This window comes from Bactrocera tryoni, chromosome 5 (assembly GCF_016617805.1).
Source record: "Bactrocera tryoni isolate S06 chromosome 5, CSIRO_BtryS06_freeze2, whole genome shotgun sequence".
NCBI classification, from domain to species: domain Eukaryota; kingdom Metazoa; phylum Arthropoda; class Insecta; order Diptera; family Tephritidae; genus Bactrocera; species Bactrocera tryoni.
Window position 1 is genome coordinate 73,684,084 of NC_052503.1, and position 27,875 is coordinate 73,711,958.

The 27,875-nt window shown below is 32.4% G+C and overlaps 1 protein-coding gene across 2 annotated transcripts; it reads left to right on the forward strand.

Moving 5' to 3' along the window:
• The first annotated feature begins 412 nt into the window (after positions 1-412).
• Positions 413-6,388, forward strand: LOC120776445 (putative phosphatidate phosphatase). Of its 2 annotated transcripts, none has more exons than XM_040107102.1 (2): positions 413-588; positions 2,918-6,388. In XM_040107102.1, exon 2 carries the CDS (start codon positions 3,529-3,531, stop codon positions 4,582-4,584), a length of 1,056 nt encoding a protein of 351 aa, XP_039963036.1. In that variant the 5' UTR covers positions 413-588; positions 2,918-3,528; the 3' UTR covers positions 4,585-6,388. The 2 variants fall into 2 exon arrangements, with proteins under 2 accessions (XP_039963036.1, XP_039963037.1); XM_040107103.1 differs by having other exon boundaries at positions 413-576.
• The last annotated feature ends 21,487 nt before the right edge of the window (positions 6,389-27,875 follow it).

Consider the following 27,875-nt stretch of genomic DNA (forward strand, 5'->3'; position numbering starts at 1 on the left):
AATTATACAAACAAAGCAGAAGTGTCAAAGAAAAGTGAAGTGATTGTTTGAAAAAGAAGAAGAACAAACGACTACAGCGCCGTTAAGTGTTCGATACTTACAAAGTGTTTGATTTGTTGCTGCTTTTGTTTTTATAAAAACACAATTCTATTTTACACCAAACAGTGTGCGCTTTGTTACCGTGTCGCGATTGTGTTAGGTGTGTGCAACGACCGCAGCGTCAATGGCGGTGGCGGCGTCGTCTTACATGTGGTTAGTCGCGGCGCTGTCAGCTACTGTGACGTAGTAGCCGCGAGCGCGCGTCGTCACGGCGCTGATATGCCGCGGCGCGCGGCTGCCTGCTGTGTCAGTTACTAGTCCACGGCTAGATCGCTAGTAAAATGCTTTGACAATCAGCAGTCAGTTGCTGAGCGTGAGCACGCGAGTGCGATGATCATTTGGCGTGCGAAAAAACTTTGAAAATTTAAAATAAAAAGAACGTTGTAAGGCGTACGGACGTACAAACGAACTTTGCTTTTAGCGCGCGCCGGTGAAAAAAATCTACAATAAGCAGTATTATTGTTAAGGAAGTGCACTGTACGGATAATGGTGGGAAATGTGTGGTGAAATATCGTAGAGGGAATTGCAAACAAAATAATAATAAAAATAACAACAAAATGCTATTAAAGAAAGGACAAAAATTAGCAATAAAACTGTCTTTAAGAGAAATACATATAATACAAGTTGGGCTTGGGTCTGATATTAAAAGTGCAAAAGTTTAGAAATAAGAAAATAACAGACACAAAAAATAATATATTCAAATTAAACTAAATATATGTTCAGTCGTCGTATAAATAAAAAAATATTATTTTGTGTTGTTGTTTTTTTTTTTTGGAAGAAAAATAATTTATAGCAAAATATTTTTTTTTTAATTTGTATGTATAAAATATATAAACTTTTAAGAAAGTTTATTACAAAAATTTTAATAAACAATATTTATAAATTTAAAATGAATTAATAATACTAAAATATTAATACCTTTGAAATATTTATACTATAAATTATTAAAATGCTTATAAGTTAAAAAAAAAAATAATAATTTATAAAAATTTTTATATAAGTTAAAAAAATCATAAAAAAATTTATTGAAATTCAAAAAACAGATATTAAAACATATTTCTAAATATGAAATTTTTATTAAAAAGACTTATAAATTAAAAAAGTCCTTAAACTTAAATTCAAAAAAAAATTAATACAAATTTATTTTTGAATATGAAATTTGAATATAAAATAATTAAATTAATTACTAAGAAATAACATTTACTACCAAAATAAATAAAAATTTATTTAATTATTATAATTTATAAAATTAAATTTAATTTAATTTTTTTGGAACTCTTCAATGAAATAAATTTGATTATAAATCATTAAAAAAAAATTAGTTTATTTAAATAATTTATCACACCAGGAGCGATTTCAAAAATGACGTTAATTAAATAAGTTAAATTAAATGCTCTTAAGTAAGATGATTTAAACTAAATTAACTAACTCTTCTTTAAATTTTGCAAAAAAAATTTAGAAAACATTTTTATTTAATTAAAAATAAGAAAATTAAAATAATTAATTAAACGAACTAAATTTTAATTACTGACTAATTACTATTTGTAATCTTTTAAATACATACAAAAATTACATAAAGTAAAGATTATTTCGAATTAATTTAGTTATTTTTTTCAATAATAATTTTAAAAAGTATTTCAATTCAATTAAAAAAATATAAATTTTTTAATGTAATTAATTAAATAATTTTAATTTAACAACAAAATTTTTAAAAATGTATATTTATTGAATTAAAAGAAGTAAACTTTTTAGTAAAAAAATTATATCAAAGTGAATTAATTAATTAATTTTTTAAGTGTTTGAAAATACTTCTATTTAATTAAAAAAATGTAAATTTTTAAATTTAATTATTTAAATAACTATCCCTTTTTTATCAATTTTTTTTTTAAATATTTCATTTTTTTAATTAAAAGAGGTAAACTTTTTAGTAAAAAAATAGTAAAACTGACTATATTATTTTAAATTTTATTAAAGTCATTTAATTTAAAAATTTTAAATTTGATGGAAAAAATTGCTTTTCATATTTTTTTTTTATGAAATGCGTAAAAGAACTACTTGTAGTTATGAAATTATTTTAAATTAAATTAATTAATTTTTTAACAAAAAAAAATTGTAGAATATATGTTTTTTTTCAATTTTAATTAATTTTTTTTTAAATTAATTAATTTTTTAAATAAAAATATTTTTTAGTTTCATTAAAAAAATATTTTTAAAAAAAAGTTAAAAGTTAAAAAAAATCAAAAATTTAAATAATTATAAAAGTTATTTTTTAATTAAAATTAATAAAATATTTTTTATTTGCAATGATTTTAGAAATTTATATTTATTGAATTTAAAAAAGTAAAAATTTAAATAAAGAATAGTTTAATTAACTTTTTTTATTTTTATAAAGTAAATTATATTACAGGCAAAAAAATATTTCAGGAAATCAAATACTTTAGTTTGAACCGACATTTTTTTAATTAAATAAATTTAAAAAATATTTTGAATTAATTAGAGACTGTAACTTACAATATTTTCTTAAAATTATGTCTTTTTATTAAATTAATTTTTTTTTTTAATTTTTTTAATAAATTCTGAAAATATTTGTATTTATTAAAAAAATTATTATTTTCTTACAAACTCATAATAAACTTTAATGCTTTTGCGAAAAAATTCTACATAAAATAGAAATTTACATTAATGATAACCCAAAGGCCCACGACCACAACAGTATAAAAATTAAAACGCTAGCTTGAATAAAAAGTATTAATTCGTATAACTAGTAAATTGCATAATTTCTTATAAATTAATTGTAAATTTACATGTGCGATTGCAGAAATTGACAAAAAACGCAAATACAAAACAAAAACATTCCAAATGAACTCTAACAAGACGTAAGAAATATAATTAATAAGCGCTTACAATTTTCAAAGAAAAATATTATGAACTGTGTGACAAAGTTCAGAAAAAGTGAACAATCGAATGAGCTTAGGTTATATAATCATTAAGTGCCGAACTAAAATAAACAAAGTATATATACACGTGTGCACAGAAATACTTTTCAATTCTAAACAAGTCAGCAAAAAAAAACAATACAACACAAGTCGCTAATCTGCAGCTAAGATCTGTCAAGCGAATGCAAAGTCGCTGAAAAAACTGCCAATTCAACGCACACAAATAAGGCAAAAGGTGATAGCAAAGTCGCACCACGCAGATAGACTTCAGAGCCGGAAGAAAAAACCAAACAAAAAAAACACAAAAAACAAAACATAAACACAAATAAAAATTGCAAATCGCTTCGTAAATCAACGCAGTCAGCTGTCTACGTAAGGCTATGTGCAGCAGCTGAGTATAACTGTAAACAATTTCCGAAGTTACATATAACAAATCGAAATTGAAACGCTTTCCTCAACGCTTCGTACATTCAGCTAACAAACCGAGTTCAACATGCGCGCCTTCCAACGCGGCTTCTTCTGCTCGGATCTCACGCTGCGCTATCCGTACCGCAAGTGCACGATCACCATACCGATGTTACTGATCTACACACTGCTGCTGCCCATGCTCTTCATCAGCGTTGTGGAGATAATGCGCATCTGTAAGTGCTTTCGACTGCGCAAATACGTAACGAATTTGGCGCGCAGCTTATCTATCTTTAGTTTCGGTTTCATCGCCACCTATCTGACCACGGAGCTGGCGAAGAATGTGGTGGGGCGCCTGCGTCCGCACTTCTACACCGCGTGTCAACCGCGCCTGCCGGATGGCAGCTCCTGCGAGAGCGCCTATCAGCAGCTGGTCGGCGGCGGCATCTATGTGGAGCATTACTACTGCGCGAATCGCAATTTGAGCGCGCGACAGTTGCGCGAACTGCACGTATCCTTTCCGAGCGCGCACTCATCGCTCTCATTTTACGCCATGCTGCTGCTGTGCTTCTACTTGCATGCGGTGTGGCGCGGACGCGGCACTACACGCGTGTTACGTCATATACTACAGTTCCTGTTGTTGCTGGTCGCCTGTTATATAGCGCTAAGTCGCGTGCGTGACTATTGGCATCACTGGTCTGATGTGTTGGCCGGCGCGCTGCTCGGTGCTATGTACGCCATATTGACGGCGGTGTATGTGGGGCGCATGCTGCGGCAGGGCTTCGCAGATGCGGCATCAACACATAAGCATAAGAAGCATCAGTACAAGTTGGGTGGTAAACAGCAGGTGAAGCAGCTGGCGCATACACATCATCATCACCAACATCAGCTGACATCGTCGCAGCATAGACTGGCGCCGCATGACGCGCGCAGCGGACGCATGTTGCTGGTGGCAGCCAGCGGTAGTGTCAGCAATTTGCAGCAGCAGCAGCTGTTGTCAACAGCGCACGAGGATCTGGAGAAGCAGCAGTTGCACGAGCAAGTGGTTAAAGAGCATGTAATTGAGCGCGGCAGTATTGGTGGTGTTGGCGGCGGCGGTGGTGATTGTGAGTGGAAGCTGCAGGCGGTTGTGTTGCCAACGTAAATTGCAAGCAAAGCGTCATAGGATCGGGCGCGCAAGCACGCGCTGGAATGAGGAAGGCATGCTATGGTGCAGTTGACGGCGGAACAAATCTGTAAACACAACACATAACGGCACAGGCGGTGATAAGACGCGAGAGGAATGTCAATGAAGAGAGTGCGCGGTGCGCTGTGGAAGGAGCGGGGCAGAAAAGCGAAGCGATGGTAAACTGATTCGACGCGCTGGAAATGCACAATGCGCATACAAGTGTGAACAAATTGGTGAGGGTTCGCGCTAAAGTTGCTTAATATAGTAAAAGTGGTGAAGGGGTTTTGTTACCCCCTCAACAAATGGCATTACTAATTCATCAACTTGCTTGATTCTAACGTGCGGATGCCAAGTAAACCCAATAGACTGAAACAACAACTTTTTCTTTATAAAATCCTACCTGCGTCGCCTCATCTCCCTTTACGCGCCACCACTGCGCTTCGCAGCACAAAAGCGCGCATAACATGTGCCATACCAGCACCACAACAACAATCGACAGCAACAATAGCCTTGCACTGCCTGCACGTAATTATTGGCCATGCAACTAACTAACCGAACAACAACAAAAAGTAAATAATTTTTCACCAAAAGGCAAAAATGCGCTATTGTGCAACAAAAAGTGGCAAAAGTCGCACAGCAACCAAATGGTAATGCAACAATTGGCTAAGTGAGCAAAGCTAAAATTTCGTCTGAATATGGCAACATTGGTAAGCGTGACAGCGCTGGCGTGTTGGCTGCGGCCGCATGCCTTTCTGGTGGCATGCCGCAACCGCGCTTAGCTGCTAGTGAGTCACCAACGCTACAAGCGTATATGCACGACTCATATATAGTCATATCTCTACATGTAGGTATGTGTGTGTGTGTGTGTATGTGTATGCACTTTCATATGCTTAGCGCTCGCTATTGGAGTTTGTTCCCCTTTGGCTGTGTGGCGGCAACAATACATTATGAAAAAAGTAGCAGCAAACGCTGGAGCAATAACAAGAGCCACTGAAATAATAACAAAAACAATAACAGCAACAAAAACGCAGGCAATAAGGAACAAAAGTAAGGCGCGCTTACAAGTGTGAATAACAACAACGATAACAGTTAAGGCAAGCAATCCGGCGGCGTCACAGCGTGCAGCGACGGCGCAAATAAGCAAAAGACAAGCGCAGTTTTGTAATAGTTAATATGTATGCGCGTGTATGTTTGTAGAAAATATTGCAATAATGAGGCAGCTGCCAAAGCGCAGCTTTTTAGTATAAATGTATATATATAAACACATATATACGCACATATACACACACTTATCTATACATATACATATCTATACTCATATATACATATATGTATGTATATACATATATGCCTAGCTTAAGTAGCTGCATTCGCATGCACCTAGCTCTATCTTTAAGCAGCTCATTTTGCACCCACACACCCCCACACATATCTTCATCAATATGTATATGTATGCATGCACACCCGCACAGCCATCAATCAATCGCTCAATCAACGCGAACATATAAATTTTAATGAATTATATCCTCATAACTTATTTGCTAAACTACTTAAGTACCTTTGACTTCCTTAAGCGCTGTCTAACTACATATATGCAGCATATGTATGCTTGTGTGTCTGTATGTATGTATTTTTAAGCGGATAAGCATAAATTTAGCGTGTGAGCACATTGTGCAATAAATAAGCATGCAAGTCAGGAAAAAACCTTTCTTCGGCTGCATAAATTAAAAACTGTAGTAAAAATTGTACTTATCTTGATTTGAAAAAAAAATAAGAAAATAAAAAATAATATAAAAATGAAAAGAAATGTGAAAATAATAAAATTTTATGTATTTTTTTTAATTTTTTCTTGGAGCAATAGACTTTATGGTTTGTATGCTGAAATATTATGGTATGGAAACTTAACTAAGTGCGTCATGAGACATTCACCTAACCAACATAGCTAAATATATACACTTATGCATGGTTTATTCTTCGATCACCGAAATTCTAAAATTAATTTTTTTACACATTTTTTTTAAACTTAAAACCTAAAACTTTTTTATGGCAAAAATGACATGAGTTCAGTTTTGTAAATTAGAAAAAAAAAATTAAATATTTATCAGTTATAGAAAATTATATTTCTTCAATTGTAAAATCATACTACAGTGGGCCAAAAATAGTAAGACTTTTTAATTAAAATTTCGCGAAAAAATCCATTCGTCGCAATCACTTGTGTCTAGGTTGTTACGACTGACAGTGAGACCTGTGCCAAATGTCACAACAAAATAATCATTAGTGTTTAGTAAACGTTTGTCTTTTTGAAGTACATGAGGTCCATTCGGAGATTTTTACCATAACTGAGATTATTCAACAAAGAAATTCCATTAAATTATGGGTGCGCAATCAAATTTCTGGTGCCAAATCGTTTAGAATGTTGGCAAAGGACTTCGGATATGATTATTTTTCGCAAGCAATTGCGTTTGTCTAGTAAAAATTATTTAAAGAAGGTCGAGAACGCATTGACGACGAATCACGTCCAGAGCGGCCATCAACATCAACTGATGATCAACAAGTCAATAAAATAAAGGAATTAATGCTTGAGTATCAACGATTAACCGTCAGGTATCTTACTGGTATCGTTGGAATAACATAAAGATCATTGAAAATCATTTTGAAAGATCATTTGGGTCTAAGAAAATTTATTGAACGATTGCTTCCTAAATCACTAAATTTTTTCGTAAAAACAGCATCGCGTTAACGTGTATTTTTTTACTTTCCAACTACCAGGATGTCACGAAACGTATTGTTACTGACGATGAGTATTGGATCTATGCTTACGATCCGGACACAGGCGATCAATTAACCGAATATCGTGGCACTACATCAAATGCATTCAACGTATTCCCCTGATTTGGCCACCCACCAACGTCTATTTCCAGTTCGCAGATGTCAAAAACATGATCGCTGGGAAGAAATTTTTTAATTTTATCGAAAAATCTGTTTTACTATGGTAGTACGGGTAGAGAAGGAAATCCAACAAATGCCTTATATCGATGTAGAGGAGCTATAGAGGAAAGGTCGGGACTCTCATTAAAGATCATGTTTGTCTCTACGTAACCGTAGACAAGCTAATAATGTTCTGGCATCTGCAAAGCCGACGAGCTAGCTAGAGCACAAACCATTGTCCAACTCACATTGGAATGGAATTGAGTTGGATCTTTAAAAGTTATACATTATTTCCCTCATAAGTGGCACTGCGCGAAGAAAAGGACTTTGAGTTCCAAGTACAAAATTATATAGTTACCCCCACAAATTCTACTCTGGATGCGTTCCTGGGTACAATGAACCTAGCACGCGGTGGTCGACGACTCATTCCTGTGCGACCACAAACTCTTTTTGGCCTAAAGTGGAATGCAGGAGATCTTCTAACTTTTGTACTACTTGTACTTTCAACTTGCCGCAATCGTAGGGGCTTTTATTGAACAATAGGCATTAACGGTAGGGCTGAAAATTTTGTCAGGCGCTAGTTGTCAAAGGAGGAGAAGAATGGGGTGGAAACATCAAGGAGCAGTCTCCCACTGAATCCCCTCCAACAGTGTGGACTGGTAATAGTACCTTCTCGGTGTAGCTGGGAGGTATCTAGCCGAGCTCTGACTTTTTATTTGAGTGTTTGTTGCTCCTCAATAGCACAGAACTCAGATAGATGGGTAGTCTTACTATGGATAGGGGTACAAAAAATGCTGGACTTATATTCCAACAACTTATCAACTTCCCACTTCCAAGTGACTGCCTTCAAACTCTAAATTCCTTTCTCGGAATCTTTTGAATTCAGAAAATCGCTTCAAATTCAAGGTGCATCGAAAACTAACTTGATTACGAATTTTTATATTTTTTTGTCAAAAACTCTGCGACGTCCGGTTATGAGAAATTTCACTGTATATGTAAACTAAATTTTATGAAAACTTCGTCGAATTTTCATAAAGTTGCAAGGAATGAAGCATTTTATAACAATTTTTTCATAAATTTTTTGTCTACTTTAAAGTCATTTAATGGTAGAACTTAAGCCTTTCCATCAACATGTTCTTACTGCATAGAATCTTGCCAACATATGCAAGAAACGATAATAGTGGTCGTCGGAGAAATCCTAAAAATTTCGAGCCAACAAGTAGATTTATATGAACTTTTGGAACAATAACTTATTTTTATGAACTACTGGAACAGTGAATATCTTTTTATGAACTTTTGAAACAGTTTACAGAAATAAATTATAGAATAATGAGCTACATGAGCTGCATACGGTTTATGATGTTGAATGGGACACCAGAGGAAAAAAAAAATGGTTGCTGACGATAGTAGCAACAAAAATATTAAGTTAAATATCAGGATTTTCTTATTATACGAGACCTTTTCATTACATGCAAGAAATAATAATAATGTCAGTCGAAATAGTCTTAAAATTTTCAAACGGGTGATTCAGCAGCAGTTTTCTGAACTTGTGGAACAGTGATTTCTGTAAATAACAATATGAGAAGCGTCATGAGCTTTATGTTGGTTTTCAGTGCATAAACTGAATTTTCTCATTATGAGGAACATTTTCATTATATATAAAAGATTTTGAACGAGCGAATCAGCTGCTTTTATGAACTTTTGAAACAGTTTATAGGAGTAAGAACAGAAAGAGTAGTTACAAGAGCTTTATGTTTTTCGTGAGGCTTTCCAGTGCAGAAACTGAACTTACTGACACTGGTAGAATTTTAAAATGTTATATTCCGATAGTTGCAACGTGGAGATTAAATTAATAAGTTTACTTTCAAAAATTTTGCTTCAAAAATATAGCAAAAATTCATTTGACTGACCATTACTGCTTCATCTCTCCCAAAAGCTATATAATAAAATAATTTAAATAAATTAAGAGATGATCATAAAGAACTGTAAGCATAGCTCGTATTATAGAGAACTCATTTTTTTGGAAATCTAGGCTTATCATATGTACATTTAATTCTGAAATTACTGGATTGCTGAAACCAATAAAATAGTTTAACCCTTCATACCAACCGGAGTTAAAGGAAATATTTACTATTGTAGTTATTAATCTTGATGTGGATCTCCTTCTTTAAACAAACACTGTAATGAAGAATACCCGTGGTTACCGGGTAACCTAATTGCTTTTCTACAGCACCTATAAGTCCAAGTAGCTGCAGCTTCATCTGGTCTCACTCTACTCTCTCTACTCACTACCGTAACGAATAATTTCGTATTTTTTAAGGAAATGTTATATGTATGTGTGTATGTAGAGCTCTAAAAATGCATGTTTGCACTCGTGTGTATAGTAGTGGTGTAACCGCTTGATTTGTCATGGTCTCTATGCCAACAAGAAATCAGTGAATTGTCTATGTTGAAGGCGAAATCTCATATGTATAGATATCTATGAAGCCTTGTAACGACATAAAGCTATTGTAAAAGCACACATACATGTCTGTGTGTATATATAGGTATACTATGTGTAGATTTACCCATGCTCCTTATATTGTGCAAAGAAAACCTTTCGGCCAAAAGGAGGCGTCCTACTTCGCTTAGACACGTATGGAGCAACGTCTGCCATTGTATTTGATTTGCCTAAATGCATTTGTATTTGTAGCTGTATGTGTCTTCACTACACATACGCAAATATGTGTGTGTGCGTGTGTGTGGGTACGCGCTATTTTGAAGAATGTGAATTTAACGAATCATGAAATACGATAATTGAAGCATGCAGAGTGTACCATTGTTGAATGGAATAATAAAATCACCCGGCCAACAACAGCAACAATGCTGCATGCCACACACGAATAGCTGGAGAATAAATTCAAGTTAGTATTGTTGGGAAAGTTAGGACAACAACCAAGGGCACACTAACTGACTTAGCTTGCCGACAACTACAAAACCACACAAATATGAGCGAATTGCTGCTGTATGCGTGAGCACGTGCGTCAACTTAAGGTGTGGTGAGGTGAGTGAGTGCCTAGGAATTGCTGAGAAGATTTTTGGTTATAGAATTTGTGTTCTTCACGCTGGCATCGGAAAAGTTTCGGCCTAACAAACGCATTGTTCGGCGGCGCTGTTAAGCTAGCAAAGATGCCGAAGTGAAAAAAGAAGGTGGCGGTGATGAAAAGAAGCGACTGTGTGTGTGCGGCAGGTTGTCCGGAAGTGTCGGCACAGCTAGTGTTGCGCTATTGAATTAGTTGTAGGTGGCAAATGTAAAATGAATGCGGAGCTTTTTTTGGCTAGTCACTCGTTGAATCGGTCGCAATGTTTAGCAATTTGTGCCGCACAAAGGGCACAAGTCGCGAGGGTAACGAGTTCGAAAAGTTGCGAAACTAGTTTGCAAAGTCACTTGCGAAAATTCACTTTTATGCCTAAGTTTGTTGCAAAGTGAGATTGCATAAATTAAAAAGGTGTGCAAATTGTTTGTCGGAATAGTGCGAGTATGGGGTATGTACCCGATTTTATGGATTGTTTTGAATATCCTTTGTTCTTGTGTATTTTTTGTTGCTAACAGCTCTTTCGAAGTCGCAGTTTTGACTTTCAGTTTTGGTTATTACTCGCCGGTGATTTTGAAATGATTTGAGTGGCAAAACTTTTCTATGCGGAAGGTCTAATTTACAGTTGGCAACTCTTTTCGAGCATAGCTGTATATATTCGTGAAATTGCTTCACTTAGAAATATATAATTGTGTGCAGATAAAATTTCTCGAAAAATTTAATTCAAAAAGGACTAAAATATTAAAAAAAAATATTCTGAGTTAATTTCTCTTTTTAATGTTTTTTTTTTAAGTTTTTTCGGCGTGCAAAAAATATTTCTTATGAGTTTTGTGTATTTATATTTAATTATTTGGCGACAATGCGGTATTGTCATGTTATTAATGTGTCATTTAATGTATAAAAAAAATATATAAAAAAAAAATTCTAAAAAAGTCTTGTAAAAATACTAAAATTTTTTTATATAAAATATTTTTATAAATATATATAATTTATATGTTTAGCATAAACAAAAATATATTTCAATTCTTTGAATTTTTTTATTTTTGTACCGAAAGAAAAATATTTCAAAAATTCTCTGAAATTTAATATTTTTGTATCGAAAAAAAAATATTTCCAAAATTCTCTGAAATTTTAAATTTGTTTACCAAAAATAAAAACAAAATTATTACAAAAAATTCTCTGAAATTTTAAATTTTTTGTCAAAAAAAAAAACAAAATTATTACAAAAATTTTACATTTTTGTATCAAAAAAAAAAAACAAAATTATTCCAAAAATTCTCCGAAATTTTACATTTTTGTATAAAAAAAATATTATAAAAATTCTCTGAAATTTTACATTTTTGCATCGAAAAAAAAAACAAAATTATTACAAAAATTCTCTGAAATTCTACAATTTGGTATGGAGAAAAAATTATTTTAAAAATTCTCTGATATTTTACATTTTTGTATCAAAAAAAAACAAAATTATTACAAAAATTCTCTGAAATTTTACATTTTTGTATCGGAAAAAAATTTTTTTCAAAAATTCTCTGAAATTTTACATTTTTGTATCAAAAAAAAAAACAAAATTATTACAAAAATTATCTGAAATTTTGCATTTTTGTATCAAAAAAAAAACCGAAGTTATTACAAAAATTCTCTGAAATTTTACATTTTTGTATCAAAAAAACAAAAAAAAACAAAATTATTAAAAAAATTCTCTGAAATATTAAATTTTTGTATCGAAATAAGTTATTTCAAAAATTTTCCGAAATTTTTTATTTTTATATCGAATTTTTTTTTTTTCGAAAACTCTCTGAAATTTTTAAATTTTTGTATCGAAAAAAAATTCTCTCAAAAATTTTCCGAAATTTTTAAATTTTTGTTTCAAAAAAAAAAAATTTTTAAATTTTAAAAAACAAATTTAATTATTTTTGGTGTTTTAATTATTTTGTCTTTAAAAATACCTCGAATAAGTTCTGTTAACTTCATATGTCAAATCATTTTATATTATAATTAAAGGTTATTATTTCAAAAGCTTTCCGAAATTTTTTAATTTTTACATCGAAAAGTTTTTTTCAAAAATTCTCTGAAATTTCATATTTTTGTATCGAAAAAAAAAATTTTTTAAAAATTTGAAATTTTGAAAAAACATATTTAATTGCTTTTGGTGGCATCGCTGTCTTTAAAAATACCTTGAATAAGTTCTGTTTACATCATATGTCAAATTTTTTTCATTTTGTATTATTAATTTCTTTAGAATTTAAATTTCCTGCAGCTATATGCCTTTCGGTAAACAATTATTTTAATACTAATTGTTTCCAAAGCTTCTCAAACTTTTGCCAGCTTTATGAAATTAAAGCTTGTGCGTATTGCAAGCTTATAAACCACGCGTCACTCATTTTTCTCTGCATAAAATATATGGAACATAACTATTACGTTTTATAATTATTAGTTGGACAGCCCTGGATTTATCTAATAATTAGCTGGAAAGCCCTGGATTTGTTTAATTCTTAGCTGGAAATCCCTGAATTTCACTAATAGTTGGTCATAAAGCCCTGGCTGCTAAATACGAAGAAATGGCAGTGAAATGCAAAGCAATGAGTTTATTTCGCAGAAAGAAAGTCTGCGTCATAATTTTATGAGGGAGTATGTATGTATGGTGAATGCAATTTGTAATTTTTAACTAAAATCGCGTTTGGTATACATACATATATGACAGGTGCTAAGGGTACTTTAAAGCGGTACTCATAAGTGTTCGGCGAAGAAAAAATTCTTAAATTTTTTTAAAATAATTTAATGGAATTTTAATCATAGATAAATATGGTATAATACGCTAAAATTCGCTTTAAAAATATTTTGTCGATTTATAAGCTGCTATATATTATATATACCATATTAAGGTGTTGGTATACCTTATACATATATATTCCTACCTTTACTCATACATATATCAAGCCAATAAAGCCTATTGCCAGATTGCGCGTGTAGAAGCTAGCAAAACAAAGAAATTAACTTCGATTTGATAAGCGTTTCGTCGAAATGGAATTTCATTAGATAACGCAAATATTTAAAAACAAGCAAAAAACTAACGCCTTTGCATATTACGTTTCACTTTTTTTGCCATTATTTGTTGTTCTTTTTGCCTTAATTGCTATCTTTGTTCAATAAAAAACTAATTCGTACGTTAACCAATAAAATACGAGCAGTTAAAAGCGACGCCAACGAAATTTAATTTATTTCGCGCTTATCAGTCAAGTGCTAAGAAGCTAACGGTGCTAAGATTTTTAAATAGCAGTAAACACAATACAAACCTAGCATAGCAGAAATGACACTAAACAGTGTGAGTAAACATGCTGAGCTTCAAGTTTCAGCTTTCAAGCGCTGAGAATAAACTGCAAAGCAACAGCGCGCCTGAAAGTATGCTACCAAAAAGGTATTCAGAGCTGGTATAGCAAGTTTGCACGCTTAGTACTATTTAAATTTGATGACTTTAAGTGGCTGCCAACCAAAACTTGATCTATGCTCAAATAATATGTATACCAGGGAATATATAATATATATTTATATTATATATATTAAACATATATATACATATATGCATATATCTTACATGAATTCCTAACGAAAATGCCAAAAATACGCAAAGAATCGTTAGCGCTTCTCTGACTTTTGTTGGATGAATGGACATTTGGAGCGCTGAAGCCAAAAATCAACACAGAAGAGCGTTTACGCAAAGTCAAACAAGTTGGGTAGCTATGCTTTATGATATACATATGTATATGTATGTATAAATAAATACATATAAATCTGTATATATGTATGTATATGTGTATGTGCTTAATAATATGCGCACGTGAAAGACCCACATGTGTCGATGTGTGCAAGCTTTATTTTCAGCTTACGCTCTAACCTAAATTCTTAGCTATGAATTTTGAGGTGTTTCCGCTGGTCTGCCACAGTCCAGCTTGTGGCATTCAACCAAAAACGGCGTGGGGCACAAATTAAGAAAACCATTTTGTCAACGTGTGTACGTGTACAAGTGATGAAGTTGAATTTTTGCCAACCTAACTGTGTGTAATCAGTAGTAGTAGCAGTAGAAGTATAAGTCAGGGCAAATATGCAGACATACAACTGACATAGATATACATATATACATACATATATAGTAAGTATATGGGGTAGTATGTGTTTAGCAGTTCACATGCTCATTAGTGTGTGTGCGGTCTAATGAAGCTGTTAGCAAAAATATATAAGTGTATGTTAAAACAGCGTTTAGATAGACTTTGTACACAGACTGGTTCATTTTTGAGCGCAATACAACTAGTTACAGTTTCGAACTGAAAGTAACTACTTTCGGCTGAATGAAAAAAAAAACATTCCCCACCTTCCCCCTTAAATAATACTAAATGAAATATATGTGCTAAAAAATAAACTGGTCCGTTTTTGGTCATATTATAACTAGTTACAGTTTTGTATCGAAAATTATAACTTTTGATTGAGTTTGAAAAATAAGAGGAATTAAAGTTAAATAAAATATGTGCATTAAAAATGTTAAGTTTAGTAAAAAAAATGTGTAGGCCAAAAATTTTAACATTTAAGCCACATTTTTAACGGGATAGTTTGTTTAATGCTTTCCAGTTAAATTCTTTACTGCATGTGTAGATAAACTTTGAATTTAACTAAATTTAAATTTAGCTACATGTCTAGATAGACTTTGTACACTGACTGGACGGTTTTTAGTCCCAATATAACTAGTTACAATTTGGACCGAAAATAATAACTTTCAGGAGAGTTAGAGAAACGAAATAAATTTAAATTAAAAAAGGTATGTGTGTGTGCTAAAAAAATTTTTAGTGAAACATTTTTAACATTTAAAATTTTTACAGACACCTACCGGGTTGCTACACCCTCTGCTGTGTATGTGTTTATATTTACAATTTCAACACTGTTGTCTATACATATCCTCAGGAAACTACTCACACTTCGCACCGAAGCATGCAACGCGCACATCCAAACAAGCAGCAGCCACTCTTTAAATATACATGTACATACATATGTATATACATGGCTGGTTGTGTGTGTTCATAACGTGTCCAAGTGTGCGTGCCAGCGCTAGCATACTACAATCGGCACTCATACGCCATGCTGCCGCACGCATGCACTCTCCACATACTGCTCTTGACTGCTAATAATGAAGTGACCACATTTTGGCAAATGTGCCAAACAGTGCGGAAGCGAGCATAATTGCAGTCGACTCTCATTGCTTGTGTGTGTGTGTGACTTTTTATGTACGTGTGTTTGTGCTGGAGGCTATGTGACTTTTAATGTACGTGCATAAATGGCAGTATACAACTTTTATAAAGTTATATAAATACATATACACACACACATAAAATACAAATTCACATATACACACATATATAGGTTTCTATAGGTATACTCAATTATATAGACACATAAATTTTCCCATAGTTTGTCTACGTATGTATATAGACTATTTATATTATACTTATGTCAAATATGCTTTGCTTCAATGCATTTTATTCGTTTTGCAGCTAAATAGCAGGCACACACACACACACATGCCTGCCGGGTCTTTAAAGCCGTAAGCTGTCAAATTTCATTTGGTAAATTTCCAAGAATCGCATATACCAGCATCGTTTTTTTGTTGTTGGTCAGCGGCTAGTTGTAATTTTATTTGGTCGTGACGCATTTTTGGCAAATGGAAATATATTATAATTATTAGAGAGTAAAAAATACCACAACTTAATAAGCGAAATGTGAAAGCTGTTGGTGTGTGTGCAAATAATTCCATGCACAAATGCATAATATTGAGCGCTTTTAACAACATTCTATTTTTACATAAATAATTAATTCTGGGGCGTGTTTTTTGTGGCTAACAAATTTTATTTGAAATTACAGAGAAAGCGATGAAATTCAAAGTTTTTGGCTTTATTAGTGTGAAAAACTATAAAAAATAGAATTAAAGTCCGACAGCATTTCAGATATCTGTCCAAAATTATTCGACCAACTCAGAAACCTTCCTTGGCTCAAGCACAACAACTTTTCTAAAGATCGTCACATGATCAAGCACATAGTTTACGTTTCCATATAGTACTTAGGTTAGGTTAGGTTAATCTGGTATGTCAATGAGCCACGCGTAGACCAGTTTTGGCCTTTGCGATACCAGATGGAGTTCAGTTGCTAGGTCCAAAACGATTAGTCATACAAAAACAAACATTCATTTTTATATGCTTTGCCAAATATTATATATAAACATAATTATTTTATCAAATATATTAATCTATCCAAATCTCTTCTTTTATTTTCAGGTAAGTGACGCTACCCATAATTTTCTATTTAACTGATGAAGTGGTTCTTTCTAAGACAACTGCGTGTGAATTGTCTAATTAAAAGTTTTCTCAATGAGGCAGTTGGTAATATATGCGCTTTCAGGTAATTTATGACAGAATATCTTGCAATTAGTGAGATTCAATTTTTTAAGTTTTGGGCCTATTAAATGAATCAAGGGAAAAGATTTGTATAATTTCACGCCAAGTTAAGGGAGGGGTAGGGTTTTCAAAGTAAAAAAAAATACTTTTTTTGTGAATTTATTTCTCAAATCTGGATTGAGTAATTTTATTCGGACCTTTTGTACATTATTTAGCACACTTTTGACAATATATTGTAATTTTTTCATGCAGAAATATTGAAGCATAAGCCGGTAACAGATATTATCCCAGAAACACTTGAGAAAAAAGGCCTTTGCGGTGTTCACTTAACTCGGCTGGAAATTATACGAAAATGAAAAAATAAAGAAAAATTAGTTTAATTATAATCAAATCATCCCCCCAACGTTCTCTGAAAATTTTTTTGTGCATTCAAAAATTGAAGTGCAAGCATTAGTCTAAAACTCAGTGAAAAATTTAATAGTTACATAAAATAATTTTAATTTAAAACATAGCATACATTTGGGGTTGCCAAAATAACTAAAATCTTTGTATACTTTTAGGTGATTTAAAAAATAAGTTTTTAACTAAACATAGATAAATAGGTCAGGACTACACCGCGAACTTAGGCCTATTCTCCTCTAAAAAAAAATAATTTTTGCCTACTTTTAGGCGAATTAACAAAGTTTTGAACTAAAAATAAAAGAACGACTGCATCGCAACCTTAGGTCTATTTTGGGCCCTAGGAATATAAAAATATTAATTTTTTTATATTTGAAATTTGTTACTGGGAAAGTGTAGCATTCATTTAGGTGTGGCAAAATATGACTTTGCTTTGTTCTGCCCTCTAAAAGTAAAATAATATTAATTTTTTTAGATTTGAAATTTATTACTGGGAAAGTGTAGCATACATATGAGCGTAGGAACATTAGCAACATATTTTAAACATTCATCACACGTTTGTGCGTAGAATTATTTAAAATTTTGCCGCCTTTTTGGCGTTTAAACTGATACATTTTTAATTAAGTATAAATAATTATTTAGCTTAGCAAAGTTTAATATATGATTTTACAGAAAGAATAGCATACATTTTAAAAAATGTGCCTACTTTTAGGCGATTTAACAAAGAAGTTTTTGAGTTAATTATTTTTGTTGTCCTAAAGTATTTATATGGGAAGTGTAGCATATATTTGAGCGTACAAACATATTTAAAAATATAGCCTGTTTTTAGACGTTTTCACAAATAACTTTCTAACTAAGAATATAAAATTTCTTATGTTTGTTAAATCTGAAAGTTATTACATTGGAAATGTAGCATATATTATATGGTGACGACATATCTCAAACCTTAGCCTACTGTCAGGCGAATTAAAATATGGGTTTTTTGCTAATAATATTGGGATATTCATTCAAGAATATTGTATTTTTCAAAATAATATAAAATTTTTGACTGAGACGTTGTTTCATATACATACATATACAAGTAGTATACACCATATTTATTCCAGCTAGTGCTTCTAGCACCTTGCTTTTTGCCTATACCCTTCTAGCTGCCCTTATATGATTTTCAACCTAACATTTTATATCATAATTACTACAACGGATACCATCGCTGCATACAATCTTATGCATCTTAAAGACTTCAAGCCACTTGTTTGCAAATGAACATTGCGTACATTCAAAAGCAACTTAACCATTTTCCAAGCAGTTACGCCAACAAGCCGTAAATGGCTACACATTCAAAACAGTCCACACATGGCCACATCTAAGCATACATGCAGGCGCATTTATTTCAAAAATGATGCCATCAATTTCATATGGGATTGTTGGGACGCATATAATAATTCACTTTAAAACTAATGGTCAGCCGTAGATTTAAATTGCGCACAAGATTCAACCTTTTTATGATTAATCAGGCGTCGTGAACACACAAAACTTAAAGAAATAGGCCACAGCGTGTAGGCGAGCCATATAATGATTTAAATGCGAGAGCGCACAACAGCAACATAAAAGGATTTATATGGCCAGGGATTAAAGCAACATACATGCCCTCTACACACACATATATATACATATATGCATAAATATTTATTAAGTAGAGAGACATAAAGACGCAAAATGTGGGGCACAAGATTGGATGTGCTCACAAGTGGAGGTAAAAGCCGAGAACAGCAGCTGGGGGGTTTGTTAAAAATTATTGGAAAAACAGGCTTGAATAGTTTTATAAAATATATGCCTTTATTTATGTATATACATATAGTTAGGCATGTGAGCACGTCGCTTAGGTATGCGCGCGTGTGTGCCAAACCAATTGGAAAACAACATAATTCATTGGCAGATAAATTTAATTTGCAATAAACATAAATAACTCGATTGACCGCAAGCATAAGTGAACGTAAGACATATAGGTGGAACGTAAAGTATAAGCGGCTGTTGGCATGCCTGTGTTTTCTGCAGGAAATGTTGAGCCATCTATTTTGGGGTTGATGTTTTTCTATGTCATACTTTGCATGCTAGGCTTGTTATCACAAATATTCGTACGCAACGGGGCATATGTGGCAGCCGAAGTATGCCACGGAGTTAGCTACACGTGCTGCTATAAAAAAATTGGTTTACAATTTTTGTTGCCTACATTTAGGAGCGCAGTGAAATGGATTTGCATAAAAATGCAGAAAACAAAAGCTGGATATGTATGGAAGAATAGCATAATATGAGCATAATAATAATGACTGATAGCAAATCGAATTTTTTTAATAGAAAAGTATTTTCTGATAGAAATATTTTTATAGAAGTAAGAAGAAAGGAAAGATAAAGGGAAATATGTCGAATAAGGGCGAATTCGTTAAAAAACAAAGAAGAATCTCAATTTCGATTGCACAAACATTATTGCGCTGGCTTCTAAAAATATTCAATTTCAAGATATCTAGTCAAATGCGAAAGATTTTCATAGAAGCAATTTATTCCGAACGTTCAATTTGTATGACAGCTATATGCTTTAGTGAACCGATCTGAATAATTTCTTCGGAGATTAAATCCTTGTCATAGAAAATAATTCGCGCGAAATTTTATGAAGATGTCTCGTCAAATAAGAAAGTTGTTCATACAAGCACTTTATTCTGAACGTTGAGCTTGTATGACAGCTATAAGCTATAGCACGCCGATCTGAACAATTTTTTTGGGGATGGCATTTTAACCTAAGGCAATAATCTGTACCAAATTTCATGAAGATATCTCGTCAAATAAGAAAGTTGTTCTTACAAGCACTTGATTCTGAACGTTCAGTTTGTATGGCAGCTATATGCTATAGTAAGCCGATCTGAACAATTTCTTCGGGGATTGCATTTTAACCTAAGGCAATAATCTTTACCAAATTTCATGAAGATATCTCGTCAAATAAGAAAGTTGTTCATACAAACACTTGAATCCGAATGTTCAGTTTGTATGACAGCCATATGCTAGAGTGATCCGATAACGGCAGTTTCAACAAATGAGCAGTTCCTTTGAGGATAAAAAGACGTGTGCCAATTTTCAGATCGATATCTCAAAAACTGTGCGACTTCCCCAAACGACTACAAAAATATTTTTTCGAAGATATATTTATCAAATCTTATCCACACTTGCGCAAATAACCACAAAAAAATTTACATAATTTTTTCAAAAATATTAGAAATAAGCTGCAGTCTTCGTAGCAGACAGCAAGTAGTGTAAAAAACCGCCAAGCACACGCTGTATCAGCTTGAGTTGCTCATACGCCCTGTAAGCCATCAACGTTGCACTACAAGATGTACCAACGCGTTAAGCATATGCATATTTTTGATTACATAATTTACATACAGAAATAAAAAGATAGCTTCAAATATAATCTTCAGCCACATTCACGCATTACCATACGCTGACAGCTTCGTATTGCTGCTGTTTCTTCGCAAGCCTTTCGCCGCTGACTTGACAGCAGCGCTGCCAAGGAAATCCTGTCAGACGCGCTTAGAGCTTGTCAACATTTCTGGCGTTTCTGAGCACATAGTATAGAGCGCATGTACGGCAACGTCATACGCCGCTCCGCATGCCATTATAGCCACGCAGCACGTATAAGTCATACATAGAATGGTACTTACGACGCATTGAGTTTAGTTTGGCGCGCTACAACGGTCTGTATAGTTTTTGCTTTCAATTTTGCTGGTACACACATACCATATGCATACACAGTTATATGGGAGCGTACTACACACGACTTTGCCTTGCCGCGCTATTGGCATATGACAGTCGGTCCGTGTCGTTGCCGCTCCGCTTCTGCTGTGGAGCGTCGTTTTCGCGTTGTTTCCTGTCACTTCAGCCGAAAGCGCCTCCTGATTGCCTACCAACAGTTGTATACAAATACAGTTATGTGGATATTTCTCGTACTGTCTTTCAGCGTTCTTGAGTGTCTATGCTGCGTTTCTGCCTGACAGCTGTCATGGACACCCGATCGGTTAGTTACTTACACATACATATATGCGAGTTCGTTGCGCTGTGTACACACAATTGGCAATTCATTTCCGTTACTTTGCCATTTGGGAATGACTTTTGCGTTATGCACTTGACAGCATTTTGGTAAATCGCATAAGTCCGAATATCTTTGTTGTTGTACTTAAGTATGGCTATGAAGTCGTTTGCTCACTTACTTGCTATGAAGCAACGATGAAGTGTAGAAAAGACTCGTTTTGGAAAGTAGATGCAAAGCAAATAGTTTGATGAGTCTAGGAATAGACTTAATTTTGAGCAAATAGCTTTAAAAATGGCGTTTTTTGAAAGAGATTTAATTTTACATAATTTAGTAAGAATACAATTTCATGAGTCTAAAAAAGTTCAGTGTCGAAAAAAGTCAGCTTTATTGGGCTAATTGTGGGCAATGTATTAAGAAAAAAACATTGCCGACATTTAGGCGCATATTGATTCTGCTAATCTTACTAAAATGTATAGCCCTGAAGTTTGTAAACAGTTTTAAAGAAAAAAGTTATAAACTCAATGCTTTTACTTACCAAAACATAAAAATTTAAAAGACACACCACTGAAAAATATGTAAATTGAATGTAAAAATTATTTTATTAGTGCCAAAAAATCAGCAATACTATTACTATAAGGATTAGAAGACACTGAAGTCGTTGCCTATATTTAGGCGTACATTAATTCTAGGTAACATAATTAAAATGGGTTTTCTTAAAATTTATGTACAATTTGAAAAAAAAAATTTTACGATTTCAATACTTCTACTTAAAGAGTTAAAGTTGAGACAACAAACCATTGAAAAAATATTTGGCTTCAAGTAAAAGTGAAACTCTTAGTGCCAAATAGTTGGCAATACTATTTCGATTTGAATTAGAAATCAGTGAAAAAAATATTGCCGACATTTAGGTATCTAGGTATCTAGGTAATACTACAAAAATAGATTTAGCTGAAACTAATAAACAATTTGAAGTAAAAAAATTATAAAATCAAGGCTTTTACTTACGAAAATCTCAAAGTTGAAAATATACCCTACTGAATAATAATCTAACAGTTTCAAAAAAGTAAAATTCTCAATGCCAAATTGTATGCAATATATTTTCTATAAAATTTAGAAACTACATGACAAAACTTTACCGATATTTAGGCTAGTACTGTCTATAAAAAACAAACTAACAAGGTCTTTATGGCATTTAAGGAACCATTTAAGATATAAAGTAAATAAAGCAAGTTTTTTTCTTTCTCAAAACGTTAAACGATAGATACAGCCTCACTTCTGATATCAAAATAAATAAAATCAAACCCAAACTGTAATCTTTGCGCCACCTATTGGACACAATTTCTTTTTATGTATAGAGCAATTGCGCGAAAACGAAAATATAAATAATGAAACTGATTAAAATATTTAAAAGTGGCTAAAAACTATTATTAAAATTATTTCTGATAAGACTTCAACTATTTAGTTACTTTATTGCTTTTTTTTATAATAAAAAGTTATTTTCGAAAAGTTAACAAAATATTTAAAAAAAGCTAAAAAAATTGTTAGAAAAACGATTTCTGATAAAATTTCAACTATCTAGTTATTCCATGTTTTTTTCTAATATCATAAGTTATTTTAGAAAATTTTCGAAAATTTTAAAAAATATTTAAAAAATGCTAAAAAAATATGAAAATGATTTCTTATAAGATTTCAACCATTTAGTTACTTTATTGTTTTTTTATAATATCATAAGTTATTTTCGAAAATTTTATAAATTATTTAAAAAATGCTAAAAAAATATTATAAAAATTATTTCTGATAAGATTTCAACTATTAGGTACTTTATTGGTTTTTTTTTTATAATAAAAAGTTATTTTCGAAAATTTGAAAAATGTTTAAAAAATGCTAAAAAAAATGTTAGAAAACGATTTCTGATAAAATTTCAACTATTTAGTTATTTTATGTTTTTTTCTAATATCTTAAGTTATTTTCGAAAATTTTAAAAAATGCTAAAAAAATATAAATATGATTTCTTATAAGATTTCAACTATTTAGTTACTTTATTGTTTTTTATAATATCATAAGTTATTTTCGAAAATTCGAAAAAAAAATACTTAAAAAATATTATAAAAATGATTTCTGATAAAATTTAAACAATTTTGGCTCCTACATAATTTTTTTTTAAGATAATAACTATTATAAACGCGATTTTTGATAAAATTTCTACTTTACTTTATTTTACTTAGTTACTTTATTTTTTTTTATAATATCATAAGTTATTTTCGAAATCTTAAAAAATATTAAAAAAATGCTAAATATTATTATAAAAGTAATTTGTGATAAAATTTCAAGTAATTAGCTACTTTATAGTTTTTTTTCTAATATCAGTACTAACTGTCGTAAATAAATAAGCGTCTGCTTCTATTTCCAACACACTTATCGTTACCTACATGCAAGTGCTTCAACGCAAATGTAATTCAGCAGCATTCTTTATGCATTTACTCATTCAGAAAACAAAAGAAAAAACCCCATAATGAAATTCCTACGTTTTGCAATTGATTTCCGTTAGCGCCTATCATTTTCATAATATAAAAAAAATTATTACAACATCCACTGCCGACTAGTACAATATCTATATGTGTGTAAATACAATATATGTATGTAAGCACCGCCACTTATTTTAAAATGCCAGCGATAAACAGTTAAAGATAAACAAGTTCAATGCTTCATGACTTCACAAACCTAAGTCAATTATACACACACTTGTATGTGTGTGTGAGTGCATGTAATCACTAATGTTCGATTTCCATCCAAAAGAAATATGCTCTTACCTGCAGTCATACATGGGTACGTTACCTACAAAAGCTCGCGCATTTTTGTACTTTTCTTTGCTTACGCACTGAGCAGCCTAAAAGTATGCAAATAAAGCAGCAAGGTCGAGTGAAGTTATAAATAACAGCTGCCAGCTGCTGTAGAATGATAGTTAGCGATCGCTACCTGCTTGCGATCGCACGCCGCAGTGATTGACCGAGTGCGGTTACTCGCTATTGTTGACGCGCTGTTAAGTTGTCTGTTAGTGGCGTGACGCTGTAAACGGCAGTGAATAAAATTAAAGTTTTTGAAATTGTAATGTTTTGAGAGACTTAGAATGTATAATAGAAAAAAAACTAAAATAAAAATATTATTTTCTAACTCGACATAAAAGCGAATCAGATCACGTAGAATCATAACCCATCACTTCTCATCACATTATATGATATCATAAGGTGATGGAAAAGCAAATGTCATCATATCACGCTGAATTTCTGTATAATCACATCATTTTGTCTTATCTAATATTGCATATTGGATATGATAACTTGTCATAACATATGTCAGACTATATCACAGCATTTACAGATCATGTCACTACAAATCAGATTAGTTCACATTACATCTTTTCTAACTTAATCAGTTTTTACTCTTATAAATCACAAATTTATTCACATTATACAAATTTAAATGACATCACTTAAATTTTTAGCTCATCATACTTTATAACATCATATAACTTCCAATTTAATCACATCATAACCACATTACTACAAATCTAATCATATCACACCAATTTAGATCATATCTCATACCCATTTACATCACATCATAGAATTTAAAATCACTTCAATTTTATTCGCATCATACCTATTGACATCAATATGACATCATATCCATTATGAGTAAAATCACTTGTAGTTTAATCACATATCATTACATTTAATCATATTATACTAATTTACATCATAACACAAATCACCTTAATTTACATCGTAGCCATAAACAACTTGACAAAAAATATTCATTTTACATCAATTACGTCATACAATTCACGTCTTTCAATTCAATATTCAATTTAATCACATCATACTCATTTACATCATATCACTTTAATTTAATGAAATCATATGCATTTATATTATTTAAAATTTTATCACATCAAGTCGGATCATATCATCACTTTCAATTTAATCACAACATACTCACATACATATCAAATCATACTTATTTATCATATCACTTTTAGTTTAATTACATCATTTGACATATACATCACGTCATTCCCATTTATATCATTTGAATTCACATCACATCATTCTAATTTATATCATATCACTTCTCACCTCATTTTAATTTACATCAAATCACATCATATCGTATCACCCATCATTTACTTCCAAGTCGGATGATATGATATCACATAGCTCTTCACTATTTTACCCAACACTCTATCACAAGTCATAATTTTAACGGAGATCTTGTCATATATGTTTCATATGCATTAACATCACATGATTCGAAATTGTATCACATCATTTCCCTCAGTTCAGCTCATATGTTATCATCGTTTCCTACATCAATCATAAGTCATAATTTCACAGCTTGTGATATTATGTCACATCATCCTATTCGACTCAGTATTGATCACCTTCATAGTAATTTCTTATGCCAACATTTTTTCCAGTCCTCGAAACACTTTTCATAAGCACTTTTTGGGATGGCCTTCAGGGAATTTTGTTTTATCTCTTCGATCAATTGAAAACATATTCATGCATCGGCACTTTCAGTTTGGAGAACAAGGAAAACTCACACGGAGACCGTCTGTCCCACCGCAACAAATTCTTGATGCACCAAACCACAGATATCGAAAAAAAATGAACATCACCTTGAGTTTTCAGCGGTTTGACGTGGTTTTTTTGGTTTCGGCTATTTTTTTCCACCAAAATCATTCGAACGGACTCGCGAGAGATGTGGAGCACTCTTGTCATCTATCTAACACTTGTCTAATGATTTTCAAGCACCATATTTATTCACTTTTTTAATGTTTTCATCTGTTGAAGAGATCCAAAGTCATTCAGAACAAGGCATGTCTTTGAAGACTTTGTACACACGTGTGCTTGTGTGCTTGTGTGCCTTCACAGCAACTTCCCTGCTATTTTTTGCAAATTTTCGTTCTCCTTCCGCTTCCTCATACAATTTATCGCCAACTTCGGAAACGCTTCCTTTTATTGGACGTCGTTACATTTTCGCTAATTTGCAAAGCACACACGTAGCCAATACTTATAAATTAGACTGCCGCAACGGAAATACGCCGGTGGTCGTGTTGCGAATATGGTGGCCGCCTTGTGGTTTATTTATAAACGAAGTTGTGGCAAACGGTCGACTTTCTATGCACCTGAGGCGCTAATTTACACCAACATAACTTCTTTACTTATGGATATGTGTGCCATTTATCTACCATCTGTTCATACTACTATAAAGTAGGGTTATTTGAGGCGCCTAAAGAGTGTTTTAAGGTACAAATAATGACTGAGACCTCAGTGGTATAATATGTGGTTTGAAGGAGTGAGGTTTAGGTTGACAAAGCTTAATTTTTTTCTTGAAGAATTGCTTTCTTACTTAGCTGCTGTATTGTCTTCCCTACTTCTTTCGATTTTTGCCACATATTCCTTACCATTTCACACCGGCAGTCTTATCTGCGCCGGTATAAATTATCAGCTACTCCTTTCAGCACACTGGTAAGCTTAGCGACACATTGTCAGTTCGTTCTTAACAGTGGCGTTTCTTTGAAAAATTCGCAAATGCACATTACAACGCATGACTCATTTCGTAGATACCGTAAAGCAGCGCAACGCTTATGATTGCAGAGCAATAACTCATGTGGAGGATCAAAACAAGTTATCAAGCAAGCAATAAATATTCGAAGGAGAGCGTGAAGGTGTGCATAATACAGTTAAGCAAGTTTTTTGTTTATGTTTTTCTCATTATACATATTTTCTCATTATGCATATAATGCGGCAACGCTAAAATTTGCGACGACGAAATATATTTTAAATTTTTTTCTGATCTTTTTGTGTTTCTATACAAATGGAACTATTTTTTTAAAGTCTCCAAATTTGCTGTTGCCAAAATTTCTTTAATTTTTATTAACTACTGTCAGTGGTAACACAATGGGCCTGCTGAAGGCCTACTTACCTACCTGCCGTCTGCTAATCCTCTGCTAATTGCTTGCAACTACAATTCTTTTTCTACCTTCGTGCCAAGAATGCATAAGAAATTAAGCAATGAGTGCCTGCAAACCTTTTCGTGCTCAGAAACAACAACAATGATAACATGATGTTTCAATCAATGGGCGTTGCTTGTCATTTGTAAATTGGCATATGACACATTATCACTTGTAAATTTTTACTGTGGAGCAAAACAGGTGCAACAATAAAAACAAAAACAACAACAAAAATATAAGAATTAAATATTTCTTACAGCCAAATCATTTTCTAATATTATTATTTTTTTTTGTTTGTTTTCAGTCGTCTGTTGACATTGTTTTGCAATTCTCAAAGG